Source organism: Thermobia domestica, chromosome 10 (genome assembly GCF_964235325.1).
Source record: "Thermobia domestica chromosome 10, izTheDome1.hap1.1, whole genome shotgun sequence".
In the NCBI taxonomy this organism is placed as follows: domain Eukaryota; kingdom Metazoa; phylum Arthropoda; class Insecta; order Zygentoma; family Lepismatidae; genus Thermobia; species Thermobia domestica.
The window spans coordinates 189756967-189778052 of NC_137463.1; the positions used below are offsets into that span (position 1 = coordinate 189756967).

At 33.6% G+C, this 21086-nt stretch overlaps 1 protein-coding gene across 3 annotated transcripts in view; it reads left to right on the forward strand.

Moving 5' to 3' along the window:
* The window catches only part of LOC145662895 (uncharacterized), a 246747-nt gene extending 228513 nt beyond the window's left edge, over positions 1-18234 (forward strand). The window contains exon 5 of one of the 3 annotated variants that reach the window (XM_081728880.1): positions 17681-18234. In XM_081728880.1, coding sequence (XP_081585006.1) covers positions 17681-17997 — 317 coding nt within the window. In that variant the 3' untranslated portion in view covers positions 17998-18234. The remainder of the gene's footprint in view (positions 1-17680) is intronic. The other 2 variants (XM_081728879.1, XM_081728878.1) reach the window with 2 other exon arrangements.
* Positions 18235-21086: the final 2852 nt, after the last annotated feature.

Genomic DNA, 21086 nt, shown 5'->3' on the forward strand with positions numbered 1-21086 from the left:
ATAATATGATCAATAGCGTGCAACCAAGGAATGAAAAAGTGATTACACGAAAAGAGAGAGAGAGAGAGAGGTATCATGGAGGGTGACCTCAAATAGCAGGCTCTAAAATAAGCAATTTTAAATGTAAATACAAACATTGTTATTTAAAATTAATCCAATATGAACGTAATCTCCCAACTTCAACATATTACTAATGACTCTAAAGAAGTTTGTTGTTCCTTTGATCAATATTCCACTGATCGAAGCCCCAAAGAATAGAGTTCAAATCATTTTTCTGTCAGTAACAAAGCATTCAACTGACTGAATTTTAGATATGGAAATTTGCTTTACCAAATGAGGAAATTTAACGATACGTCAGTTTATTTTTTTTTTTAAATCACATATTTATAAATTATTTTTGCTTGATACATTTAAAGAAGTTTTTTAATGATTTGTAATATGAAACGAAATTAAATGCTATGAATAATATGACAGTTTATAAGTAGATGTCTTATTTCAAAGAATTTGGAACTACCTTAATTTAAAGATACTTTAAATATGCAACTAAATATGTTAGAATTGGCTTGGGAACATTAAATTTACACGTTTCCACTTGCTTTGAACCGCCAACTCTCAATATAATCCAGATTCTAATTATTGCTGTGAAGAGAAAAGTGTTAAGGTGCATGCAGTAGTGAACAGGAAAAAAAAAGTAATAATAAATATTACCTACACTTATTGCTTATAAACATTAATTCTAGTTGATCGTATTGAGTATATTGCAAAATTCTTGTAATTCAAAATAATTCAAAAAATTCATATATATATATATATATACTTAGTTATTTTTATGAATAATATCTCACATCTCTTAAAGAAACGTCGATATCTTAACACATTCTTAATCAAAATTAATCAATTTATCATTTGAACATGGTAAATTTACTGATCATTCAGAAATAACCAAAATACTATTACACATAAAAGATTATCACTATTGATTTATTTTTATTTTGCCATTGCATAACTCAAAATCTGAAAATCTACTAAAATTTGTTCAAAATGGCTTTAGGAAAACACACTTAAGAGACAACGATTTATGACTTACGGGATATTTTAACCATAACATATTGTGTTTTCCCATATTTATTTATTGAAATAGAACACAACAAATTTTTATCTAAATATAGTGATCACTTTGCATGATGTATTTTCGATTTCACTTTTAAACTTGTAAAGAAATACCATAAACATCTGTATTACATGCCTTTCTTAAGAGTCTGTTGTAGGGTTGCATTCATTCTCCATGCTAGTAAATTGCTTAACATATTTCGTCCGTGCTTTTTTTACAATAAATAAAACAAAAATACTTTTCTATTCCATCTTTTACAATTGGTACTATTATTTAACAGTAAAAAATCATTTCAGTACAGTCCAGTTTACAATTAAGTATTTTGTACAGGAATATCACTTCATGTAATGTTCTTTGCTTAATGTTCATAGTTTTGAAATTTCTATGTAGTGAATAACGTTTCTTTTTCTCTGAAGTATCTTTTAAATAATGTGCCTTTAAAACATTTAGTGTCTGGGGTGTCTGGGGTTCCTCACAAGTGTTATATATTCAAGTTTGGAGCAAACATTGGTTTGATACTGTGTTTAAAGAGTATCTGTTTACTAAACTCTCCACTAATTCTTAGGATAAATCCAAGATTTTTGTTCGTTTCATTTATTGTACTATCAATGTGCGTCACAAATGTAAATTCCGAATCGTATATTTCACCTAAATAATTTGTAGTTCTTACAATAGGTCGATCAATTTCATCCACTGTATATAGAAATTGCACTGGCTTTTTATGTTTGTAAAACTCATGATTTTTCATTACAAGAGTCATTTCATAAATAATGCACACTAATTTTTTTGTGACTTACATGTTTATTGTTTGGAGAGGTTCTCTTTACAGGTCTTCAATATAATCTCCCTGCGTGGAAATGACGGAATCCTAACTTCCGGATAGCTTCTGTATTTCATCAAAGACGCCATCTTTATGAAGCTATCGAATGGTTCGGGTAACGGCTGCAGAGAGCTCTTCCAGACATGGAAAACGACGTCTGCGCATATGTTGTTTCATCTTTGAGAACAGGCACAGTCTTCTATATACCATATAGAAGGCTATGAAACAGGTCGTAGTCTGATGGACTCATGTCCGAACTGTAGGGAGCATGAGGTAACATTTCACAACCGTATTTGCGGAGCTTTTTACGTGTCTGCTTATGTTCAGCAATCAAGAAGTGGGAGATCCATCGAACAGAAATGTTTCTCTTCTGTAAATCACTTGTCAAAATTCGGTATACTGACGCAGATGGAGTCCTTGTGATGTCAGAAAGTTTTTCATATATCACATGGCGATTTTGTTCAACTGCATCTGCCGTAAGTTACACACTTCTTTCATCGGTTGATGATTTCGGCCTTCCTGGTCTTGCATCATCCTTTATGCACACATGACCACAGCGGAACGAGTAGCCCAACAACAAGCTGTACTACAGTTCACTGTTTTCTCAACACAAACTTCACGTAAGGCATTGTGAATTTCTGTGGCGTTTTGCCACGTAAAGTTTCAATCTCTATGTACGATCTCCGACCTTCAATAGACAAGTTACCCGTGACAGCTTTAGCTTCCATTTTCAACACTTGTCACAGCCACCCTGTGTGCACTAGAGAGCCAGCAAGCACACGTCCTGCTGCCCTAAGACCTCAGCTTCAACTGACGAAATGTTTAACTCTATTTTGTCATCCACTTTGCAGTGTTGCCATAGTATGCATTATTTACGAAATGATCCTCGTCTTAATGATTACATCTAGTAGGTTACTTTTGTATTAGTATTGATTAGTGTGCATTATTTATGAAATGACTCTTGTAATGAAAAATCATGAGTTTTACAAACATAAAAAGCCAGTGCAATTTCTATATACTTTTGTATTAGGTTACTTTGTATTGATTACTCTAGCAGGTTATTTTTGATTACTGCATTCATGTCGTGTTGAAGTTTATTAGAGCCATTTATTGATTTATTCATTTAAGTAGCTTAAGCTTATCAGCATATAACAATTTATGGGAATTTTTTATTCACTCAGAAAAAATGTTTACTACAAGTATTATAAATTGTAAAGGTCCTAAATTTGACCCTTATGGAACGTTGATTTGAATCTTTTATACGACAAACTGCATTTGGTCCTTCAAATATTGCTCATAACTGAGCAAACAAATTAAATGGACGAAGTTGCTCTATTAATAATAAGTTGCTGCTTATATACTCTATCGAATTCTTTCGTATAATGTACATAAATAATATTGGCTTCACCTCTTTGATCTAGTGTGTTTGCTCCGAAATTATCACTGTCGACCTACCTGGGACGAATTGTCAATACATTTGTAGAGAATAGGTTCAGATGCCTTTTTAGAAGCACTCAATATCGATATATGTGTATAATTTTGAGTATCTTTTTCATTTAGAAATATGACGAACTTTTATTTTCTATTACTGGAAAATTTACAAGATGTCATAACAAGGTCAAATATAATATGAAGGGAAGGTGAAAACTGTTCTTTTCATCCCATTAATGTATAATTTTGAATACCATCTTATCATTCCTTTTCCTTTTAATCTTCCTATTGTCTTTTTGATTTCTATCGATTCAATTTCCAGCATCCTCCAGTTCCCCATAGGATTGGTTCCTATTACTACTACTACTATTCACACCATCTTCGTTATTACAGACTGTTTGAAAAGAAGTAGCAAATGTTTGTTAAGAAGCATATTTTAATGCATAGGAAAAGTTATTACTTACATTTAAGGTTTATGCATTTGAGTTCTAGTGATCTTACTGAGAATGTTGCAAAGAATTGATCCATTTATCATTCGAACATGGTACGTACCGTACATTTTCTGATTATTTAGAAAGGACCAAAATACCATTACACATATAAGATAATCACAAAATGCAGTAACTAGTGATATATTTTTATATTATTTTACCATTGTTTTTGAAATTCTTGAGCTTGTAATGAAATAATTCTCAGTAAATTGTTTAGATACTCAAAGCAAATGCAATTTCCAAATTATTCATTGGTTCTTGGTTATTGCTACAGCGTGTTACAAGTAAGGTGTTGGATCATGTTTTTAATAAAAGTCCACAGCTGAGAGATGTCAATTTGCAATATATCCTCTGTATTTGCTATGAATTTGTTATATGCTATTTTCATTTCCTTGTCTATGGCTTGTTACATATAAGTTTTTTTGAGGTAGTTAATGCACAGAGCCGTAGCTAGAGATTTCGGCGCCCGGGACGAAGTAGAATTTGGCGCCCTCTACACTCACCACACCAAGCTTTTTCTTTTTCTTTTTTCTTTTTTTTCTTTTTTTTTATTATATAAGAGAAGCAACTTTTGTTGTTATGCTAAGCTGAATTTTTATCAAGCTGATTGGACAGCCCATTGCAACAGCCAAAAGCGATCATTATGTATTCTTTTACAAATAAGAGCTGTTTCCAAGAGGCGTATTTTGGACTTTTTGTTAAACTTGACAAAACTACGTTTGGTTGGTATACAGATCCACTTGGAAACCAGTTATGGAAATTTACCGTAGAAATATTTGTAACGTTTCATACTATCGATAACAAATGAAATTTCGATACATTAGAAACTATCTGCTTTTAAAATGTTCGAAATGGGTGGAAGCATTAATTTCCAGTAATAATTGTAAACTTTTGTAATTTTAATCTGTATGTGACCTCACAAATAACATTTTAATTTCGATTCTTTTAATATCAGCAATTAAACGGGCTGAATTTGTTAATGATAGACTTTCTTTTATTATTCTTAAGGGTCGGTGGTATGACATTCTTACGCTTTTGCATTCGGTTGGAATGCTTTCGTCGTCGTTTTGGAGAAAGAAAAGAAACAATAATCGTCAATTTGGGAAATATAGCTCACTGGTAGAATTGTAAGGTAATTGAGAAGACGAGCGTTTTTAGTTTGTAGGGCATATGAGTTGAAATAAATAAGAACAAATATTTAAAAAGTTGTGGATCTTGGTTTGGGAAGAAAGAAAAGGAAGCTTGTTAGGGCGTTTAGGACTTCGGATGCGTGTTCCGTACCTCAGTTCCTGGACGTCGACTGGTCGTTTCCATGTTTTAGCCTCTGTACCAAATCGGCGTGGAAGTTGGAGTAGATTTCTTTTGCTGTTGCTCACACTCGCTCCTCGTGTACTTCTTCTCTCTTCTGGATCCTGGGACGTTTTTATACAATCCAAAGAAGAAAGATTGCCGTCGAAAATACGGAAAACATCCAAAATACACACGTGTAAGGATTGAGGAAAGTGCAAGGAAAATGGAATTTTCGACTTATTTAATAATTTGTCAACAGTTACAGAACAATTAGGTTACATAAGTTACATAAAATTACACAGAATGAAGAATGAGGAATCGTCTGCTAAAGAGAATTTTGAAATGTTTGCTGATTGTTTTATTATTCCAAGTTATGACTGTTTTACATTATCCACAGAAAATAGAGAGAGGAAAAAAATAAAAATAAAAATAAAATAAAATCGTTATTAAATTTTGAATTGTATTTATATTGAATACTAATAATATGAGGGAAATTTACAATATTGTTTTAAATGTACATGCCCCAACAGACGATAAGGATGACGATATAAAAGACACTTTTTAAGAAGTATCACGGGTATTTGACCAAGTCCAGGAATATCATATGAAAATTCTATTAGAGGATTTCAATGCAAAAGTAGGGCGACAAGATGTTTTCAAACCGGTTATGGGGAAAGAAAGTCTGCATAAGAAAAGTAATGACAACGGCGTTAATTTCGTGAACTTTGGAACATCCAAAAACCTTACCTTACCATGAATGTACAAAATTTCCACATCGCGATTTTCATAAATTCACATGAACCTCACCAGATGGAAGAACACAGTCAAATTGATCACATTTTAGTAAATAGAAGACAGTCTAGCATAATTGATGTTCGCTCGTTTAAAGAAAGATTATCGTTCAATAAAGATAATATTTAACCTCTAGAACTGGAGAGGTTTAGTTAAAAAAAAAAAAAAAAAAAAAAATGAGTAGAACCGAGCGAGGGGGAAATAATGGAATGAAGCATTGACGCCGCCAGAGGGGGGGCGAGCGCCCCCTAGTGGTTACTACTGCCCTGACTGCAACCCGGACTGCCCCTCCCCCCCCCCCAGACTTCTACGATCTTCGAATATTCTACATAGGTTATTTTATACGTCAGTACTATAACCAATCTCATTGTCAAATTATATTATCTATACACTTACTAGGTGGCAGATTAGTCCTCAAGCTTTCTTCTTTGAGCATGCACGTATGTTTCTGTTCTCTAATTTCGCGGTAAATTTTAGTTATAGTTCTTTCTTATGATTGTTAGTTTCCAACAGTGAGAATAGGTTACATTGTAGGTCCGATTCAACTGAAAACAGAACTTTTCATTGTGCCTAGCAAATAACAATAATAGAGTTGGTCGACTTGTTTTCTACGTATTGGATGAACTTCTGTTAGAAACAGAAGGAAGGTAAAACCGTTAATTATATTAAATACATTAAATAACTCGTGTGTATTGATCCACGTTTGAAGTTTTCAGTTACACATTTTGTTTTATTTAAAGGTTCTGTATTTTTTTCTGAAACATTATTCACAGCATTCAATATTCATAGAATGTTCTTATAACAGCTTAATTTGCGAGTACCAGAAGTTAATTTAAGAAGGAGATAAAAAGAGTTGTGTTTTTTCTTACTGCAAATAATAATAAAGATAGGGAATTAAATTGATTTGTCTCAATGAAACGTATTGTCAGAGTGTTGATCTTTAGTTAGTAATTAGTGCTCCCTTAGTTACTTTGCTTCAAAGCACTGATGTAACGTAAGTAGAAATGTACGAGGAACTGCTAGAAAATTCGTACGTGAAATGGTAAAATTTTAGTTATTCTATATACTTTCGCCGAGGTTCAATACACTTCCTTGTACAGTGCTCCAGTTTTTGCAGACCAGTTCAAAAAATCTGGAGACTTCCTCGCACCATTGTTCGTAGCATCATCCTTAGAAATCTAAAATGACATCCTTTCAAATCTTACTTGAGTTTGCGAAATCAGTAATAGTTAGACAGAGCTAAATCTGGGGAATGAGGATGATCTAGACATTGAAATCCTAGATCATGCAAGGTCAGTTGTGCTTGTAGTGTTTGATGAAAAGGTGTATTCTCCTGAAGTAACAAAATTTTTTCTTTTCATTTTCTGCGGCGTTGTATTTTCAATTTTTCTTTGTTTTGTGAGTAATGCTGAGACTTTGCATTAAATGTCTGACGCTTGGGCAGGTAGTCTATGAGTACGACTCCGTTGCGCATGCCCAAGTCATTATGAATTATGCTACCGACACGTTCCACAAAAATGCCCACAATCTTTGACACACAATCAAAAGATTGTGCTGAAATTTTGCAGTTTTCAAGAATAATATCACGAATTGCATCCATGATTTCGGGGACAGTCACTGCTTTTAGTCATCCTGGATATAAAGCATCATGTGTTAGAAATCACCACTTTTAAATCCTGTACCACTCATTTCTTCACCATTGTGTATAGAGATGCAAAGAAGCCGGCTTTTTTGAATCGATGGTTTTTTGCACATAAAAAGCCGGCTTTTTGGGGAAAAAACGAGAATTTTGGAAATTTTGGCTTTTTTCATTTTCATGATTTTTCTATTTAAACAGCTTTCTTATAGTATACTCTAAAGTTAAATAACATTTCATGACCTAAATGCTATATTTCGCTCTGGAATTTACCATCATGATGGATGGAACACATGTTTTATGAATTAAAGTAAACATAAAGTACGTAGTATTTGAGGGCAGCTGTAGAATATATTTAACTTTATTTTAACTTCTGAGTTATTGACATTTTTTTTTCTTTTCTACATCATTTCTTTTTAGTCATCTGTGTTTCATTTCCTTGAGATTAGGAGGCCTACTCTAGCTTCTACCACATAAGTTAAACTTTTGTTTTTCAATATATCGGTCAGAGCGTACGTTTGTCAGTATATCTGTCAAATGGCGATAACCCATCTCCTTGTTTCAGGTCATTCTCGATGTGGGAGCTCATGGACAAGAATTTTTCTGCTCGAACTTTACTCTGGGATTCATTTAAACACATTTTAATTTATCTAACTAGCTTTTTCCGTATTCCAAATTCTGTAAGAATTGTACAATACTTCCCTCCTATCCGAGTCGTAAACCTTTTTAAAATCAATAAACAGCTGATGTACTGGGTAATATATTCCCATTTCTTTTCGAGTATTTATCGAATAGTAAATATCTGGTCGATAGTTGATCGATTTCCCTAAATCCACACTGATAATCTCCAATAATTTCATCTGCGTATAGAATCAATCTTATTAATAGAATGTTAAGAGAAATGCCTCGATAATTATTACATTCAGTTTTGGCGCCTTTCTTGTGAATTGGAACATTGATTGATTGTTTCCATTCTTCTTAAATGTATTCCATAGCTTTTTTAAAGGTTTGTAATGATATGTTGAATTCCTGTCGTTAAAAAATTCAGAAACCTTTAGGACGGGTAAACCGTGATGGTGGTTATAAGTCTAGGAAACCGCACGATCATATCAGATGAACGCATATGATCCATTAACACAAAATTTGGTACTTTCCCGATTCTGAACAAGCTTAAGGAACAGTCAGTGCATTATAGAATTCGGAATTTTACCTATTTTGCACCTGATAGGTGGTAACATTATTACGTATGTGATCAATGAATGAAAAATTTGTTCGAAATATTCATACAATGTATATGAAAGTTAAAACTTAAAAATTTCAAGAATGTACAGAACCACTCGAAACCAGGTTCTTGATGTGCAGGTTTTAAGATTATCATGTAAATGTATTTCTCTCATGTTTTATTTTTTGTTTCAACAAGAGGGTGTGTGGTATTTTGAAGTAAAAATACTAAATAGCTATAATTTTGCTAGTTATTTGTGTATCTTTTTTAAAAGAAAAGTACTTATTTATGTGTATAAAAAGTTGAAAAAAATATTATATATATATTGGTTAATCCTTTGGAATTCATAATGTAAATATGTTAAGAATTTTAGAAAAATCTTTTCGAAATTCATGGTTTATTTTAGAAGTTCTATATTATTATTTACATCAACCACTATTCAAATGAGTTCTTGTGCTGTAGAGAAGCGAAACAAAGTCTGCTTTATCAATTTAAAGCAAAATTCTGAAAAAAGTCCAAAATTTCCCAGAAAAAAAGCGAAGTAGAAAAAACCGAGTTTTTTATCCGAGCCCTTGTATCTCTAATTGTGTATAATGGAGGAGAGTTCCATAGTGTTTCACTGATTTCCTCATGAGTTTACCTCTTTATGAGAGCTGTGATCTCGATGTTCTTAAAGTTCGCTGGTTGGGCACACATAATCACTTCAGACAGGTCTGAAAACTCAATAAGAATTTCATTATTAATATGAAAATTTGTATTTGTATATACAGAGATATGTTCTTCAAAACTATACAATTTCATCGTTCTACCTACACTTCTTCTCGGTTGGACTACTAGTTTTTCAGCAGCCCCTAGTTACATATTATATATATATATATATATATATATATATATATATATATATATATATATATATATATATATATATATATATAACATATTACTACATATAATAAAGAGAAATGTGTTACTTGTAGCATACGCAAAATTCATTAATTTATGTTTAAGCTGTCATAAGTTGTACTGAAAAATATTTCATGTGCAGACGTTACCTTATTTGTTAGATACAAATTTTACTTGAAATAAGTTTAATTTATAATTATACAATATGAGAACAACAACGAAATACACGTTATACTGTAATGTAAGTCAAACATAATAAAACTATTATTTTTGGCATGAAGAATAACTGCCCCCCCCCCAAAAAAAAATATCTGCCTCTCCGTTGCCCCCCTACGAAATTAAAGCTGGCGTCGTCACTGGAATGAAGTGAAATAGATTCTCGTTTTTAGAAGATTTTGAGAGCACTAATGTTGAGGATACTTGGGTTCAAATGAGGAATAACATTAAATTTTAGCAAGAGAAAAATAGGAGCAAGCGTAAATACGTATGATCAAATCATGGTTCGACCGGGAATGCACCAAGCTAATGGGGAAGGAAAAATAAGCGAAACTGCGTTGGCTACAAACTCTGAACGATATAACTACACTAAATTTCGTTGACATCAGACGAGAAACTTCCAATGTGTTTAGAAAAGAAACGCGATTTTTTGAAAGCTTAAATTAATAAACTTGAAGATAATAGTAGAAGAAAAAAAAAAAACTCGAGACATGTTTAAGGGCGTCAACGAATTTAAGAAAGGGTATCAACCTAGTGCGTACATATTAAAGAGAGACGACGGAACAATTCTTACTGATACAGATAGCATCTTGAATAGATGGAAATATTTCTTTGATGATTTGCTTAACACGTAGCCAAAAACTAATGTTCATGGGGAAAGTGAAGTGCACAGCAGAACCATAAATATCAGAGCCTGGTCGAACAGAAGTAGAAACTGCTATAAAGAAATTAAAGAAACACAACTCTCTGGGTGTAGAGAAATTCCGGATGAATTTATTTTAGCTAGAGGGCAAAATTGTGGAACAAGATACACACTCATTCTCCTTATCTGGAACAAGGAGGAATTCCCACAAGAGTGGAAAAAATGAATCATTGTTCCAATTCACAAGAAAGGCAACAAAGCGGATTGTAATGCTTATTGAGGCATTTCTTTTGTGTCAACATTGCATAAAATCCTCTCAAACACTTATTAACAAGATTAATCTCATACGCGGATAAAATTATTGGAGATTATCAGTGTGGATTTAGATGAAATCAATCAACTATGGACAAGATATTCGCCATTCGTCAAATACTCGAAAAGAAATGTTAATACAACACCCCGGTACATCAATTATTTATTGACTTTAGAAAGGCTTACGATTCTATTAGGAGATAAATATACAACATTCTTGCAGAATTTGGAATACCGAAAAAACTAGTTAGATTAATTAAGATGTTTAAACGAATCCCAAAGTAAAGTCCGAGTAGGAAAATTCTTGTCCACTAGCTTCTTCGGCAAGAATGGCCTGAAACAAGAAGATGCGTTGTCGACATTATTATTCAACTATATTCTGGAGTACGCTGAAAGGAAAATAAAAAATAGCAACCAGGGCCTAGAGCCGAATGGTATTCACCAAGTTATGGTGTATGCTGATGATGTCTGATAGGTGATAGGAGAACAATAGAAAGAAATGTAGAGATATTATTTAAATGCTTGCAGGTTTAGAAGTAAATGCAGAAAGAACTAAATACATGGAAATTAGCTGGTGTAGTAATACTGCAAATTTTGGATGGATCAAAGTATCAAATAATATTTTCTATAAAGTTGATACTTTCAGGTATCTAGGATCAATATTAACAAACCAAAATCATATCCACGAAGAAATTAAATGTCGACTAAAAGAAGGTAATTCGTGTTATTATCTTTTGTCGTCGCGAATTCTGTCGAGGTATTTGAAGATCAAAATATATAGAACAGTAATCATGCCTGTTGTTCTGTATTGTTGCGAAACATAGTCGCTTACGTTAAGGAAAGAACACAAACTGAAAGTATTTGAGAATAAAATCCTGGGACGAATATTCGGACCGAAGAGGAACGGCAATCGGGAATGGCGGAAACTTCATAACAAGGAACTGCATAATTTATACCCTTTACCAAACATTGTTAGGGTCATCAAATCTAGGAAGGTCATGTAACGAGTAGAAATGAAAGAAAGTAGAAATGCTTTCAAATTTTTGACTGGAAATCCAATCGGAAAACGTCCATTAGGAAGTCCTAGACGCAGATAGAAGGACAATATTAAGATGGATCTCACAGAAATAGGAATGCAAATTGGAAACTGGATCCAGTTGAGTAAGGATAAAAGTCATTGTAGAGGTTTTATGAAAGCGACATTGAACCTCCGGGTTCCATAGGCCATAGAGTTAGTTAGCTCTTTTACGGTATATATATATATATATATATATATATATATATATATATATATATATATATATATATATATATATATATATATATATATATATATTGTGAAATATAACGGAAATTCAGAAGTAGATAGATAAAACAGAGCACAACAGATACGTATGCACAGAAAACTTATCTTGGCGATACAACTGGTTGATGGAGAAATGATCCTAATAAATTCCTTCAAATTGGAAGCATTTCATGTCAGTGAAATAAATAAATATATATATCACTGGTGGTGATTAGTCTTTGTAAAAGACGAAATTCGTTGGGTTAAGTTCTGACCCTTTTAGCTCCTACTCTATGATTTCGAATATGTTATTATTTCCCTTGTTTGCCTTCATTTTTAACATTCCAGCGCAAACAGCAGCTTGCGTGTGTGTGTTTACTCCTGTAATTTTCATACATACCTTCATTCTCATCGTCTTGATTAATCCGATTGGGTAGAAAAGCATGATTAACTAAGCAAACTCATCACCATCACAACGCCAAACACGTATTTCAGACTTTGACCGTTTCCAATTTTGAAAACGCTCCTGCGTACACTATAAGCCATTAATCGACATCTTTTGTATGGCATCGTCATTAACAAATCATATATAATAACTTTCTTTAAGTAATAAGTAAAAACTCGTGACTCTTATTGAAAATTTTGGGTTGCGAGTGAAGCGAGAAAGAAAATATTTCACAAATGTATTTCTTTGCAAATCGACAATATTGATTTAATATGGCCGCCAATTCTTTTACGGGGCTCCTCATCGTTTACTCTTTTCCGACATATTTTCTTTCTTCTTGCTCGTTCGGCGCCCCCTTGGCGTCAGCGCCCTGGGCAACCGGCCCGTTCGCCCCCCTTCCCATAGTTACGGCTCTGTTAATGCACAGTATAATTTAATAATAATAATACGAAGAAGAAGAAGAAAAGAAAGAAAAGTCTTAGAAATGGCGCCAATGTATTATATGGTTTAAATGTTACTACTACAGAAAATAATATGTGGAAATAATATAAGTAAAATAATGGAGTTTTATAATTGTTCATATCTGAATTACAAATCGTTGCCCACGATAAAAATAGTTGATTTTCACTGGCGCTCCCGAAAACCACTATTGTGTCCCAATACATTGCTGCCTGCAATAGACTAAAATAGTGATGTCATTTCTTCTCCGTTACCATGGTGATTGCCATGTTTTTTTTTGTTTTTTTTTTTCTTAATACAAACGCGTGAAGCGAATGGTGTATTTTAAAGTCTAGTACAAACAAGGACAACGGCTGTAAATTTATTTACAATTATAAAATATTTTAACGACTAATAAAGCTGGTGAGAAAGGGTACAGATTTAGAAAATGGAAATGCGTTTAGGAAACTACGAATAAAATCAAGGAAATTCATAAAGAAAGATGAATATCTAAGGAACTTATTTCTAAAAGCGTCACATCTCTAAGTGATAAGGTAGAAATCAAATAATTAATATAAACGTCATTATCATGTAATTCACCTTAAAAAGCAATTATACACTATATAAACTCCCTAACATGCAGATTGACAAACTGTCGGCACAAGGAAAAGTGTAGAAATATACGATTTTTTAAAAAGAAAAAGTATCTTTTAGAACAATGTTCATTCTATTGGGACATTTACTTTTTATATCCAGTCTTCATCATGGAAGTGCACAATATTAGTGCCTACAATATTAAAAACAAGAAGAAGAAGAAGCCGCCGCCTTTGGAAATTTTCAATCCGGATCATCAGCGGATCGTAGGTCAGATCTTTCCTTATATTCTGTATCAACTTTTTTTTTTATACATAGAAACAGTATAATAAGAAAACATTCAATTATGAATGGTTCAGGATATATTCTTAACAACTGTTAAACATTAATCCTGTCCACGTATCCAATGTTATGAAACTTTTAATGAATCAAACATTTTCCAGAATTGTTTGTTAATATCTGATTATGAACAAGATGAGTACATTTGTTTACTCTTTCTTTTTCCATTTCTCTGATGTTTTTTTAGTTTCATTGATTAGAAATATTTAAAAAGAAACATAAATATTTCATCCAGTCTAATGTTCGCAATTCAGAAATACTTCATCACTATTTTCGTTTTGCATTTAGGTAATTTAGGTATTTAAGCTACTTGTTGTTTAGAAAATAAAATGGCGATCACCATGGCAACGAAAAGGATGTGACGTCATACTATTTCAGTCTATTGGGCCTATACTTGATAACAATATTAGTTGACCACGATCCGTGGAACGATAAAGGTAAAAGTGACAGCTTTATGGGATGTGTTGATTTATGGCCTCTCCTAGCCTAGCCTCGCCTATTATAGATACTCTGCAATAGTGAAACAATACAAGGGTTTAATCTTTAGTAAAGCTGGTGTGAGTCGCGTCATCCGTTCTTCTGGAAGTTGAAAAAGTAGTATGACGAGACAATCACCTTCCCGTTCTTTGCAGAAGTGTACTACGTACTACCTTCCGCATACAGAAAAAAAAAACTATACATATTATTTTTAACTCGAAACCAAGATCATCTTGTAGAGAAATATTTCAACTCCATAGAATTCTAACGCTCCTATCTCTGTACATATACAAAAGCATTATCTTTGCTAAGACTAATTGGCATTCCTTTACAGTTACAAGGCAAGCTACGAATGTTTATGTCTGGCAACAAAATTATAGCTCAATTAGAAATAGTGTGTATATGTGTACAAGATTGTATAATCACTTACCCCAGCACTTTAAAACATTAAGAACATAAAGGTGTTTAAGAATGAGGTGTTAAAATTTCTTGTAGATAAAGCTTATTATAGCGTTTCTGAATCTCTAGGGTATAATTATTAAATTAAGTATATATTTTGGTGTATTCTTGCTACTATTATTTTGTTATCGATTGTAACCGGAATCTAATTTTCTTCTAATGTTTTATTTTGCTTTTTACTTTTTATTATTATCTTTGTAATTTGATGTATTATTTTCTGACGTGTCCTATGTGCTTGGTCTTCTGCAACCTCTATGTACAGAAAGGATGAAAATAAGCTACACTAAACTAAACTATAGTGAATATTACACTCCGTACAATCGTTAGGTCTCGTGATCGTCACATCGAACATAATTTATGCATTAAAAAATATTTACTAGCCAGGTAAATGGTTCAAAGGCGATTATTCTTATCGCGGCTAACCTTATGTACACAAGATTAATGAAGAATTCTCTAAGGCACCGTGTTGAAATAATTACTTTTCCTTATACAGGGTGTTCGGAAACAACACCCAAAAACTTTGGAAAATGAATTCTCGCATAGAAACATGAATAAAAGTTATAAGATCAAAATGGGTACACAAATATAATACTTCGGAGTGGAGTCTACATAAAAGGAATACTGAAGGAACTAGAGAGAAGAAATGTCAGTTGCGCTGGGTAAAACAATATACGAGGTGGTATCGTAAAGTTTTAATTATTATAGTAAAAAAAATCAGGATACAGGGATTGTTGTGATTTGTAGTTGTTAACCTCTCTCTATGTAGTCACCACCCAGATTTACACATTTCTCCCAGCGTTCCTTCACTTTACGAATACCGTCCTTGTAGAAGTCTGCACATTGTGCTTTAAACTACTTTCCACCTTACGAATGACGTTATCTGTGTTGTCAAAATGGCGACCACGCAACGGATTCTTCAATTGAGGAAACAAGAAAAAGTCACTTGGTGTGAGATCGGGAGAATAAGGCGGATGCTGGAAGTCACATGCCCTTGCTTTGTCGACAGCAACTTGAGATAAATGAGCTGGTGCATTGTCGGCTAGGAGAAGAACGCCTTTCCAGAGCACGCTGCTGCGTTCCGTTTCCAGAGCGCGCAATTTGTCCAGAAGATTGCTATAGTACTTCCCAGTGACGATTTTTCCTTTTGCAAGGTAATCTGTGAGGATTACCCCGCGAGGACCTCCAGAAACGTATAGCATGACTTTTACACCTTCGCTTTTTGGGGAAGCGAGAAATCGGCATGCTTCCACTGCATGCTCATAGTTTTGGTCTGCGGATCATACTGATATATTTACGTTTCATCCATAATTAGCGAAAAATCCTCTTCTAACAGCGTCTACATCTGTTGGGAAAGGTCATACCGTGCTTGTTTCTATCACCTTAGACATATGAAGTTCGTCATGGATAATTTTCCACACACTATCATAACTTTGACCAGTCTCATTCATAATCATTTGAATGGTTACACACCTGTCTTCGACGATTAAACATTCCACTTTCTTCACAGTGCCCGCATCATCCGTCAGGGATGGCCTTCCAGGTCTTACGTAGTCTGTGAGGGACATATGACCAATTTGGAATTTCCTTTTCCACTTTACAGTGGTGTCCTAAGATGGACAATCATCGTCATACACATCCTTCATCCTGTCATGAATTTGTCTGGCATTATTACTCTTCAAATGCTGGAACTTTATCACATTGCGAGCGTGAATCATCCATCTTCCACGGTCACTTTTGGCACACACAATAATAATAATAATAATAATAATCAACATAGCACTGACAAAATTTCATCATTTTATCTTAACTTCCTAGTGATAATTAAAACTTTACGATACCGTCTTGTAGTGTTTATTTCTAACCTGGATTCCGTTTATTCACCAGTGAATACAGAATGTGTGCAAGTGTTCAGTTTTTGATCTATCATTTTTCGTATCTAGAAGACCATGAATTTTTTTCCATGCTTCGAGATAACTTTTCAGTAGTTGCAAAATCTATTAAGGGTACTAGTATACAACAGTGCCTCATGATCTGTGCGCGTGGATACTTCCTACTGTTGCACTACGTATAAAAATGATTTTATTACATTTAGAAGTAGTAAGAAGCATCCACGTGCACGTGACATGCGATGTGTTTCAAATCCCCCACATATACTCATACACTACGTACAAGGGCACATTATTATTCTTCGCATACCATAAAACACAACGAAACGCAACGCAAACCGACGTACATTTTATTTTATATTACTCAGTAATTAAATGAAAGTCGCATTTTTACCTCATTTTCAAGTTCCTATATCCTCAATGAATAATCCTTAAAAGACTGCACTTCGTGAGTCCTCGCTAAATGATGAGGCACTCTCGTATACTATATCCCAAAAATTAACTGCCACATATATAGTTTGTATGAATACTGTGCATATATTATGTTAAATTTTCTGGTATTTTTAAAAAAAACATCACTACTTAAATATCTCGAAACGAAGTAATTTTACCATAAAATTTCACTTTGGAGCGTTCTGTTATCACAAGCCAATATTCCTTTTTTTCTTGACAATATAGCGAATGAAAATGATAAATATTCCACCACTGCATTTGTTAGTGTGAGAAATAGAAAAACCGCGAAATTCTTAATCAAGGGTACCAGATCAGTGAGTTCGAGTATAGGATAGCTTTTCCTTTCTTTTATCTTTCGCAGTTGGTTTTATCTTCCATTAAATATTGATTTTATATTTACACATTACTAATTCTTGTTTACTCTACTTTTTTTTCAGGTAGCCTTCAAAACTCTGATATGTACAGCATAGATGATAATATGTATCAACCCATACCAATGTACTCGGGCACAAATGAGAACTTAACAAAGAAAAAAATCCCATTTTACTGCTCAGACTGTGGAAAAACGTTTAACCATCCCGTGTCATTTAGGCAACACAAGCAATCCCATATGGTTAATTTAATGTGCCCGTTTTGTGTGACGCAAAATACATATGCTCGGAAATTTAGTTTGCTTAGACATATACAATGCGTGCACAAGAAAAATATTTCGAATGAAGATCTCGAAAGATTTCTGAAGATTTCAAAGAACTGAATTATTATTTGCCTTGAATGTCAATTGAAGTCTGTTCAGAAGATTTTATAATTTAGTATAATGGTTGAGTCATTCGTTCGTAGTTTGAATTTGAGATAAATTCTTGAACGTTTTAATTAGAAGTTACATATGAGATTTATCTCAATATCATAAAGATACTTAAAAATTAAGTGAGTTTGCTATACATATTAAAGGTGCAACAAAGGTAATTTTACATCTATCTAAAAAATTAGAAAATCTAAGTGCAATAGATTCCTTTTTATTTTTATTTTTTCCTAATGGCGTAAAGAAAACAGGGTACGTTATATCTTCCGTTTTCATGTTTCAGTCTGTAAATATATTAGTATATTTAATTCCGAGTCATAAGACTTCATCAAAAGTTGATGTTAATAGTCGATGAGAGATTTAGACATTTTTTGCTCTATGCGAGCTAAAGAATAAAGGTTAACTTACCATACCAATTGTATCAAAATAAGATAATAAACGTTGTATTGGCCAAAAATTTTGAGAAATAGTTTTTCTGCTTTCATCTTTCTGTTGTAACCTTATTAATTAAAAAAAAAAAACTTTATACAGGGTGTTACATAAATATGTCAATATTTTGGGAATAGATTCCGCAGATTAAAACAAGAAAAAAAGTTCATATGGACCTGTGCTCAAAAGTGGATAGTTTCGGAGTTATAGGGTGCCGAAAACGTGAAGTAAGTAAACTAAAAGTTTATAGTTCCACTACTATGGAAACTATCGTAGTCGGGCCAAGACATCACTGAGGAACCAGTATGTGAACTATCCAAATATCCACCTTTCAGAACCTATGGTACTTGCACAATCATTTTTAGAGAGGCTGTTCGGGAGTACTTGATCTCTCTCCAACTACCTCTCAAACAATTTGTGTGCAAGTACTGGAGCATTCTTAAACATGGATATTTAGATAGTTCATATACCAGTTCCGCAGTATTGTCTTAACCTGACTACGATAGGTCCCATACAGGCCGGTAGCCAGCCCAAAAATGTAGGGGGAGGCCGGCCGAAGTTAGGGGCCCGACCCAACCATGTTATAGTTCATTTGGAAGCCTACTGTGAAAATTTTAGCCCCCCCCCTGGATACGGGCCTGGTCCCATAGTAGTGAAGCTATGCAATTTTAAAGTTCATTTATTTCATGTTTTTGGCACCCTATAACTCCGAAACTATCCATTTTTGAGCACAGGTCCATATGAACTTTTTTCTTACTTTGATGTGAGGAGGGGGCGCGGTGGCTCAGTGGTAAAGCGTTCACCTCCGGTGCTTCGGGTGACTGGTTCGATTCAAGCTCGCGCCGTGTGGACTGTGGTGGACAAACACCGTGCTCGTGGGTTTTCTCGGGGTTCTCCCGGTACCTCCCACTTTCTTCATTCCACCATTTCATTCATTTCTCATAATCACCGTCTCCTTTAGCCTAATTGGCATAAACGTGGGACGTGAAACTGAAAAATTTCATTTCATTTTTTTTATATGAGGAAGCTGTTCCCAAAATATTGTGACACATTTATGTAACACCCTGTATATACAGAATGGGTCATTTGTCTTGAAACTTTTAAATAATAAATATAGACACGGATACATTTTTGACTTAATCTGCAATACCACCAATTAAACAATGGTGCCAACTCAGCATGAGGTTGTATTTTTTTGAATGGTACTACTTCAGAATATTACTTATATCAAAGCTACATGTTAAACGAAAACTTACAACACCATAATTATTATTTAGTGTTAAAAAGTAAGCGTGCTACAGTATCACAAACATTGAGAAACATCTGAACTTCGGAAGTTCTTCCAAAAGTAAAAACGCGAGTGAGACGGAAGGGGCAGTGCACATTTGAAGTACCTTAATGTAAAATATTAAAGTCATGATATGACGTATTTCGAATAAATAATTATCAACTTGCAAGGCATTGAAAATTTTACATTTTTCAAGAGGCGTTATATCGAGAAACTGCTCAGGTAAGTATCACATCCAATCACATTGGTGGTTTTCAATGCATAATGCCGTTCATAGCAGTTTGATGCCTTAAACTGTTTCGGCGATATGGTAAACACTGATAAGATTTGCAACACTGCTTTAAATTATGTAATTCCGAGAACTTGTAATTACAACTACTAAAAAGAACTTTCTGTTGTAATATTTTAGAAGCAAAGGAAAGGAACAGTTTCTTTAAGAAATTCCCACAGATACACCATTTGAAGCAGCATAGCAATCTTTGCCAATATTTTTAGTCTCTAAAATGATTTAAGATATAAATTGCTCTAAACTTTATTATAATCTTTATCTATATTGAAAACCATCCACATAGTTAGACTTGATACTTACCTAAACACTTTTTCAAAATAATGCCCTTTGAAAAAATAAGACTGTCAAATAATGTACCCCTGTCGATATTTGCATGGTTCGAAATTTCAAGTTTTTTTTTTTTATCGATTAGTTTAAAAGTTCCAAGGGCGTATCCTAACTATATACATGTATAAAGCTACTTGAACTGACAATATAAAAGGGCACTTCCAGTTGACGTGGAAAATTGAAATTTGGCATGATTGTAGCTTTACGGGACTAACCCATTGGAAAATTTCCAAAAGTGAATATTTTAAATTTTTAATGGGTCTAAAGGAGGGATGAAAAATTTCCCATGTTATTTAAATGGGTCTTTTTTTGGGGGGGGAATTGGAATAAAAACTTTAAATTCGGCATACTTATACGTTTTCATTAGCGTTACCTAAATAATATACCATATAATAGTATACTTATATGCTGTCCTATCAAGTGGTACGTTTTGTCGCCTGTCATTATTTGATGGCTGATTGGAAGACTTTTCGCAAGTAGCTATGACCGACCTTTGTGGGTTTATCGTAAATAAAACTATATTATCTCTCTCTCTCTTGTTTCACTTGCTCCAAACTTTGATTTCATGGCTTCCAGCGCCCACAAAAGGTTGTCATAAACCATACAAGCAATCCTCGTCTCCACCGACCGCTGGAATGATATCGGGGGAGAGAAGAGTGCTTGCCGTAAAGATAAGATGAACAAAACAAATTAATGTAAATAATCTATAAA